The 7957-nt window shown below is 36.3% G+C and overlaps 1 protein-coding gene across 1 annotated transcript; it reads left to right on the forward strand.

Moving 5' to 3' along the window:
• Positions 1–6609: 6609 nt before the first annotated feature.
• Positions 6610–7557, forward strand: LOC101625143 (olfactory receptor 4Q3-like). The gene has a single exon (XM_004694565.2). The coding sequence runs from the start codon at positions 6610–6612 to the stop codon at positions 7555–7557; it is 948 nt and encodes a 315-aa protein (XP_004694622.1).
• The last annotated feature ends 400 nt before the right edge of the window (positions 7558–7957 follow it).

Genomic DNA, 7957 nt, shown 5'->3' on the forward strand with positions numbered 1-7957 from the left:
GATTCACTGATCAGATGTGCTAGCATTAATTCTAGGATTATTTAAAAGGTAATATACATTCAATTAAGTTGTATTTTACTTTTTATAAATATTTTTGTTATCAAAAGTAGTTGCTTTGCTATGCAATGCATCATTTTATACAAAATTTTCAATGTACTTTTTTAATTTTTAGACATTGGATTAACATTAAATGTCCATAAAAATATTTGCACACCTAGACACTTCAAAAATGCAAAATCATTGATTTTCAGGCATAGTTTTGACTCCTATTTGTATATTTTACAGACTAGCTACCAAATAGCAGTTTGATAGGGTGTTTAGCTACCTTTACACCATTTTAAGGCACGTGTTTATTTTTGCTTCTGTAAGAAATAGGTAAAAGGGGTACACATGACTTTAGGAAATCATAAACTGTAGTTATTATTGCTCTGTTGAGATGCTTGTGTGTCCCAAATTCTCAAATATCAACTTTCTATTTTTCTTTATATTAGCGAGGAGTAGTGATTGTGTTAGTTCATTCTGGCTGCTATAACAAAATTCCATAGACTGGGGGCAAGATCAAGGTGTTGAAAGATTCAATGTATGGTGAAGACCTGCTTCTTTGTTCATTCATGTATCTTTACTTGGAGGGAGAGGTTAGGGAGATCTCTGGAGTCTCTTTTTAATAATGACCCTAATCCCATTCTTGAGTGCTCTACTTTCCTGACTTAATCACCCCAAATCCCTTACCTCCAAAGACCATAACACAGGGAGTTAATTTCAATATAAAAATTTTGAAGAGATACAAACATTCAATTTATAGCAATTACTTTGTTTAAAAGGTATAATTAATATGGGTGGCAGTATTGACAAATACAAATACACATGTAGGACAGTGAATATATTTTTGTTTATCAAGAGCAAAAGAGAATAATTTCTTAAACTATAAATGTGTGGTTGTACCAAGATGTGAAATAAAATGACAAATCTTGAGATGGAAAAAAGTTACAGATACTTAAAGGAAACTTTATTTTTTTATTCAAAGTACCTGTAAATTTTTTCTAAGAATAAATTTTATCTTGGATTACTATCCTAGCTCTGTTTATTGATAACTCAGTAATGGTGGTATGCAAACACTATTCTTTTAGGTGATATTTCTTAGGGGAAAAGTGCTATGACTAGTAAATTTTTATCTGACTAGGAGGATGAGGAAGGATCTATTCATTTTTCATGAGAATCTGTAAACTTGGGGTTTCCTGAGAGCTGTTACCCAGTAAGAGGACATGTCTCTTGCCAGGGGCCCTGGCAGCTCTGCTGGTGGCCTTCTGACAGGAGATGTTGATTCCTGTGGGGTCTGAATCTTCTAAGCCAAGGTGGATTCTACACCATGCACATAAAGCTCATTTTTTTGTTACCCTGTATTGTCCCTTCACAGGAAAAGGGGAAAGTCTTACCAGTAGACCTCAGTGAGAATGCCTTTTACAAAAGGCATATTCCTTGTAAGTTCCTTCCAGCATACTATACTTCCTGCCTTTATCCTGAAGTGAAATCCAAGTATGTATGTAATCTTTTAAATATTATATTAAAATACTGTTTAAAAAACTCATGTAAGGGTCATCAAATTCTAGAAGAATGTAATTTTATTAACTCTGAATTTACTGTTTAAGAAATTTAAGACCTGTAAGGCCATACAGTTGGATGTAACAGAAAACAGCTAAGTGGTGCTAATTTTCTTATTAGTGTGGCTGGAATGATAACCTCCCAAATTAGCATTGTCTTGCTCTTTAGGATAGTAACTGGTTTTCAGGTAACTTAGAAATTTTATTTCTGTTCTTTCTTATATTCTGATTACACAAAGTCACATTTTTAAATATTCTCTTTGGAACTGACTTTATGCCACTGTTCTTCATGAAAGCATTAAATACATTTTTGATGTGCTCATCATCTGGCTGAGAATTATGTTTCATAACTTTCAAAAACTAAACTTTGGGGCCCTCCCTGGTGGTGCAGCGGATTAAAGCACAGCACTAAGAAGCTTAAGCCACTTCTGCATGAGTTCGATCCTGGACTGCCCCAGAGGTGATCCACATGGTGCGCAGACCTCTCCTGACCCTCCCGCTGCTTCCCTCAGTAGGGTACTTCATCAATCTGCCTGTTCTGCTCCCCCTCTGTCTCTGGTGAATCCGCTCACCCTCCACATCTCTGGCCTGTACCCCATTTTTATATGAATAAATAAATAAATCTTAAAAACACACACACACACATACACACACAAACTAAACTTTGACAGCAGCAATTTATAGGTAATATTCAATTAGAAATGACAAAAGCTCTGTTTCCTGGCTACATAGGCACCAGGTAGATAAGTCCCTGCAGAGGCACTGAGAAACTCAGGTGTTGCCTTAATGCTCAATGACACCTTGAAGGAAGTGCCTTTGTTCTACTGCTTCAGTAATAGCTTGGTATTTTTCTTCCAACCTAGCCTAGCTCTGGAACCTACTCATGGGAAGTATGATTGAGATCCACCAGAGAAATCATTTTACTCAGGTACAGGCTGATGCCTGGTAAGTTGGTAGCAAAAGAAGTGTCACATAAGTCAACTCAAAGCAGGTAAAAGGGCTGGGCTGTGTTATGCACTAAGGTCTTATTGTTTTTGCCTATAAGGCACACGGTACACTTTCTAGCAAGAATTGAGATTCAGACAACTCAAACAACAGCACCCTGGGGGATCCCAGCACTCATTAGGCTGAGCAGTGGCATAAGGACCATAAACATACTCTGACAGAGCCAGGGCCCATGGGACAGGAGATCTTTCCATTGGTCCAGTCAGCCCTCAATTAGGGTCTGACTTATAGGGAAGCATTAGGGCAAAGACTGTGATGGTCATCTTTGAATTTCTCATTTTGCTGGCCTGAGACTATAAAGAAGGGGCTGGTGGGATGAATAGCAGTCTAACATACTCCTTTCTTGAGCCCACATACTTCTGACATGCAATGATGTAAGTTTCTTAGATATATGTATTCAAAGCTCATCTCCGCTGCTCCTCTTTTTGTCTCTCACACCCTTTTTATACCTCTTATCTCTATGTTCTCTGACATTCTTGTTTAATAGATCATTTGAAAAGCTGTTCTCAGAGTTTATACTTGCATTCACATGACAGTGAAATTCTTCTCACGTCAGGGGATTCTAGGACTTGCGATATCTTGGAAGGTGGTTGTAAGGCTTGGATAAGATAGAATCATTGTTATATAAGAGAAGGCGCTGGACTCAAGGCAATAGTTGTCTTAAACTTGCCTAATCTCTGTCCCTCTTAGATTCTATTTTCCATTTCCTGAATTATTTCAGGAGCTTTTTGCTAAATCTTCATTTCCACAACTGCAACTTAAAGTGTTGTCTTTCAAACAAAGTCAAAGTCTACAGCTGAAAGATCACAGCCTTCTCAGTAGGAAACACACAAGTATCACCTTCAACAAATAGTGTCCATTTCTTGGTGTTGCAGAAGAAATTAGAAATCACAACAGATACTTCCAAAAGGAGTTCAATTTCAACTGGAAAATTATTTTCCACTATTCTTATGGTCAAATTTCTTCTGCTGACAATAATTTTAGTTCAACAGACAGATAAATAGAAAATAGCAAAATACAGTGTACACTATTGTTTGAAAAAAAAAACAACAAAACAAAACAAAACACAAAAACCAAAACCACAAATCCCATTAGCAAATCTATTTCTTTTCTTTTTTTTATATGGTATTTTCTGTATTGACCTTTCTCATTCCCTGACAGAAAACTAGAAAAGAGCTGTTTGGCTGACACAAATAACCGTTGATTATTTAAAAAGTTTGATTTTGTCTTCTTTTCTCTATGGGGTTTGGGGCCTTCCCATAAAGACTTAAATTCCTCACTCTCTTTGATTCATTTTGCTAACTTCAAAACATTTTCATTGACTTTTGCAAACTCTTTGGTTATTCCCAGGATGAAGCATGATACACTGGTAGGTCCTGCTCTGCAGCACGTGATGTGATAATGGAATAGGCTTTTAAAATAATATTTCCCAATACCCGGCTGGGTTTTGCTTGGGAATGATGTAGTGGAAGCTGGCTTTCTGGGATGGACATTCTTTCTTGCTGATGGGTATAGAGCTCTTTACATTTCTTTCAAAATAGCCAAAGGCCCAATTTCTTTTTGTAAGCAGAGACTTCAAAAATGTAGATGTTGGAAATGTTTCTACCAAACATGTTAATTTTATTAACACTGAAAGTGAATGTTCCATAAATATTGACAATATGTTTTCATATTTTCTCAGGGCAAGATATTTCTTGAGTTAGTAAGAAAATCCAAGAATAATCAGAATTCAGCTCATACTTTAAGTATCACTAAGTAACTAAGACCCAAGTTTGCCTAGTTTTGTCTTATGCAATTTAATGATGTCATTATCACTACTAGTCAAATCCTACTACACTAATTTCTAGGATTATCCAAAAATATTCATTGTTCTGAATTCCCCAATATTAAATACTTTTACTTATAGGAAGTAAATCATAGATACTATAGAGAATGTTTTGTGGTAATTTGGATTATGACTATAAACTTTTATTTAGTCAACTCTTGTTCTGCATCTGATTTTAATATTACCTGTTTTAATACAAGCTTTGCATTCTCTACCTGTTCTGTGGAAGCAGGTGTACAATAAAGATAGCTACCCTTTGCTTATTATGTCATCACATTAGGAAATTATCACATTTTTTAGCCATAACTTGTAACAATACATTGGGTTCTGCATTCTCTTATTTTCTTCTTGGTTTTCAGAAACCTCTTTTTAATCTTTTTTTTTTTTTATAACTTTGGTTCTTTCTCATACCAGTTTTCCCAACATGAAATTAGATCCAGGGTTTTGAGAAAAGCTTTACTTTTGTTAAGTCAAAACATTTTAGGTAACTGAACTGGAAAAAAAAAACAACAGCAAAATGCCATTTCCACATGGAAATTTATAATCTTTGGTATGGCCAATGAAGACTGAAATATTTCTGGCATCAGAGCTTGATTGAATAGGGCTGTACACATGTTAGCAAATGTTTTCCTGGCTTTTTTTTTTTTTTACATTGTTTTGTTTTCCAAATGATTCTAGTAACTAATATGATTCTCTTCATTACTTAGGAGGTAGTAGAATTAGGTGTACCTGTGTACTGGCTCTTTAGACAGTGAAGAGGTTATTCACAGCTCCTGGGCCCCATACCTCCCTCCCATTTTTTATCTTGGAGTCATGTACCAGAGAGAGATTTATCAGAATTAAGATTTTATTTTTTAATTCAGATTTTTTTCTGCCATGTCTTTATAATTTTCTTCCACATCTCTATAAATTCCTGCATGCAGTATAAATAACAGGTATTTTTCCCTGAATAATTTGAGAGAACAAAGTGCAACATGGAGTATGTTAATGGGGATAGCCCCCACTCCCAACTTTGTCTCATATAAAATTTTGTCTTGATCTAGTTATTGACTAAAAATACCATAAGCTAGAAGAGAGACACTTGCTAATTCTTAGTTACTTCAATTGAAGAAATGTGTCAGTTGTTTTATCTTTTAAGTTGTAATCTAAGGTATCCCCACTCAATGTTGGTGGTGAATATAGCCATACAGTAGCAGAAAATGGATAAAACATGTTTTATTTCTATTAATTGACCCAATGATTGTTGAAAATTCAAAAAGCAGCACAATCCTGATTTCCCTTATTATCCTTTTCTCCAAAATGGGCCATAGGGAGCTTCCTTTGTACATGCTTCAGTGATTAAATGCCAGCCACTGTCCTACTCATCCTAAAGTTTAGAGGTAAAGATCTTATTTCTTTTTACCCAGTCTTTACAAATTTCCCAATCTTGTAACCTGGGATAATCAAGTCAAAGAATATAACTCATTTCAACCCTTCCTAAATAATTTGTTTCCTAACATGTACATATACAATAATTATCAACATTGGTACACTATTAATTCATATACAGAGCTTTTCTCTTTCAATTTGATAAATTATGCACTAAACATTGTGGTGTGAGTACAAAGATGTATAAAAAATACATCCCTCCTCATTTTGAGGGACTTAGTCATTGTGAGTGTGTCTGTGTGTGTGTGACACTAATAAATTATATATGACTCTCCAAACTATCTTGGGACATTTATTTATGTTTATATTAAAATGAAAGAATAAAGAATCAAACTCAGTTTTAATACGTCCTCTGAGGTCCCTGGTTGATGGTAGTACTGGGAATTGAATGTAGATACTTCATTCCAGAGCACTTATCTTAAGGAAAATTGTAATTTTTTTCTGTTAAAAAATGGAATAATGCTGTTATCACTTCCTGCTCAGATTGTTGTCTCCTATCCTTGTCGTGTAAATATAAACTAAAAGCCTTATGTGAATAGTTGGTTGAGATGTAAATTGGTCTATTTCCTATCATATAAAACTTGCTTAAGTTTTTTCATCTTGGAATGATTCTACAAAACCCACACACTATGTAAGTGTGTGTGTGTGTGTGTGTGTGTGTGTATGTGTGCACATGTTGCCTTTTGTCTAACTTAAATCTCTCTCTTGTTTCAACTTAATTCTTTATCTAGGTCACATGATACTCTTGACTTGATGAAAAAAGAAAATGATTCTACAGTGACAGAATTTGTTCTTCTTGGCCTCTCATCCTCCTGGGAGCTGCAGCTAGTTCTCTTCTTAATATTTTTGTTGCTTTACATGGGCATTGTCCTGGGAAACCTCTTGATAGTAGTAACAGTCCAAGCTGATGCTCACCTGTTCCAGTCTCCTATGTACTATTTTTTGGGTTATCTATCCTTCATTGACCTATGTCTGAGTTGTGTTACTATTCCCAAGATGTTAGGGGATTTCCTCCACCAGGGAAAGGTCATCTCTTTTCCAGGATGCTTGTCCCAGATGTTCTTCTTGCACTTTCTGGGAGCCAGTGAGATGTTTCTGCTGACAGTCATGGCTTACGATAGGTATGTGGCCATATGTAATCCCTTGCACTACCTGACAGTCATGAATCGTCAGCTCTGCTTTCAGTTGGTTATTGCCTGCTGGTGTGGGGGTTTTGTCCACTCTATCACACAGGTCATACTGGTCATTCAGCTGCCTTTCTGTGGCCCCAATAAGTTAGACAACTTCTACTGTGATGTCCCCCAGGTCATCAAGTTAGCCTGCATGGACACCTATGTGATAGAGGTGCTAATGGTGTCGAACAGTGGTCTGCTATCTCTTGTCTGCTTTTTGGTCTTGCTCTTCTCTTACGCTGTTATCTTGCTCACCCTGAGGACTCGCTTCCGCCAGGGCCAGATCAAAGCCCTCTCTACCTGTGCCTCCCACCTGACAGTGGTCAGCCTGATCTTCGTGCCCTGTGTCTTCATCTACCTGAGACCTTTCTGCAGCTTCTCTGTGGATAAGATAGTGTCTGTCTTTTACACAGTGATCACACCTATGTTGAACCCCCTCATCTACACACTCAGAAATGCTGATATGAAGAAAGCCATGAAAAAGCTGAGAAAAAAGCATGTGACTTTCTACTGCCATCTGAAGGAATAAATGAGAAGAGGTGCTTTATAAAACATGTTCTTTTTTGGGAAACACTTAACTCATCCTCTACCTGCTTGCATGAAAACCAATTTGGTGATTTTGGTATAAAAGAGAGAACGATATAACAACTATAACACATTGCTCTTGATTTAGTTGGGAGGCTTAGGTGGCTTAACATAGGTTAAATATTAAGCAGGCAACTCAGGAGTTCTTGATGACCCACAGCTAACAAGAATTGAATGCTAGCAGCAAGAGGAAATCTTGAATGACCATTATCTTCAGTTTGTCTATTTCATCTCATTTTACTTTAAATTCTATTCAAATAAAGGAAGATATTACATCTCATTTTGTGTACTGATCTCCAAGGGTTTAAGAAGTCTTGTGTCAGGAAGTTCTTGTGATGTCTCAT

Source organism: Condylura cristata, unplaced genomic scaffold (genome assembly GCF_000260355.1).
Source record: "Condylura cristata isolate star-nosed mole 26May11 unplaced genomic scaffold, ConCri1.0 scaffold00045, whole genome shotgun sequence".
NCBI classification, from domain to species: domain Eukaryota; kingdom Metazoa; phylum Chordata; class Mammalia; order Eulipotyphla; family Talpidae; genus Condylura; species Condylura cristata.

Coding starts and splice junctions, on each gene's coding strand:
- LOC101625143 (XM_004694565.2), top strand. CDS start 6,610: ATGAAAAAAGAAAATGATTCTACAGTGACAGAATTTGTTCTTCTTGGC.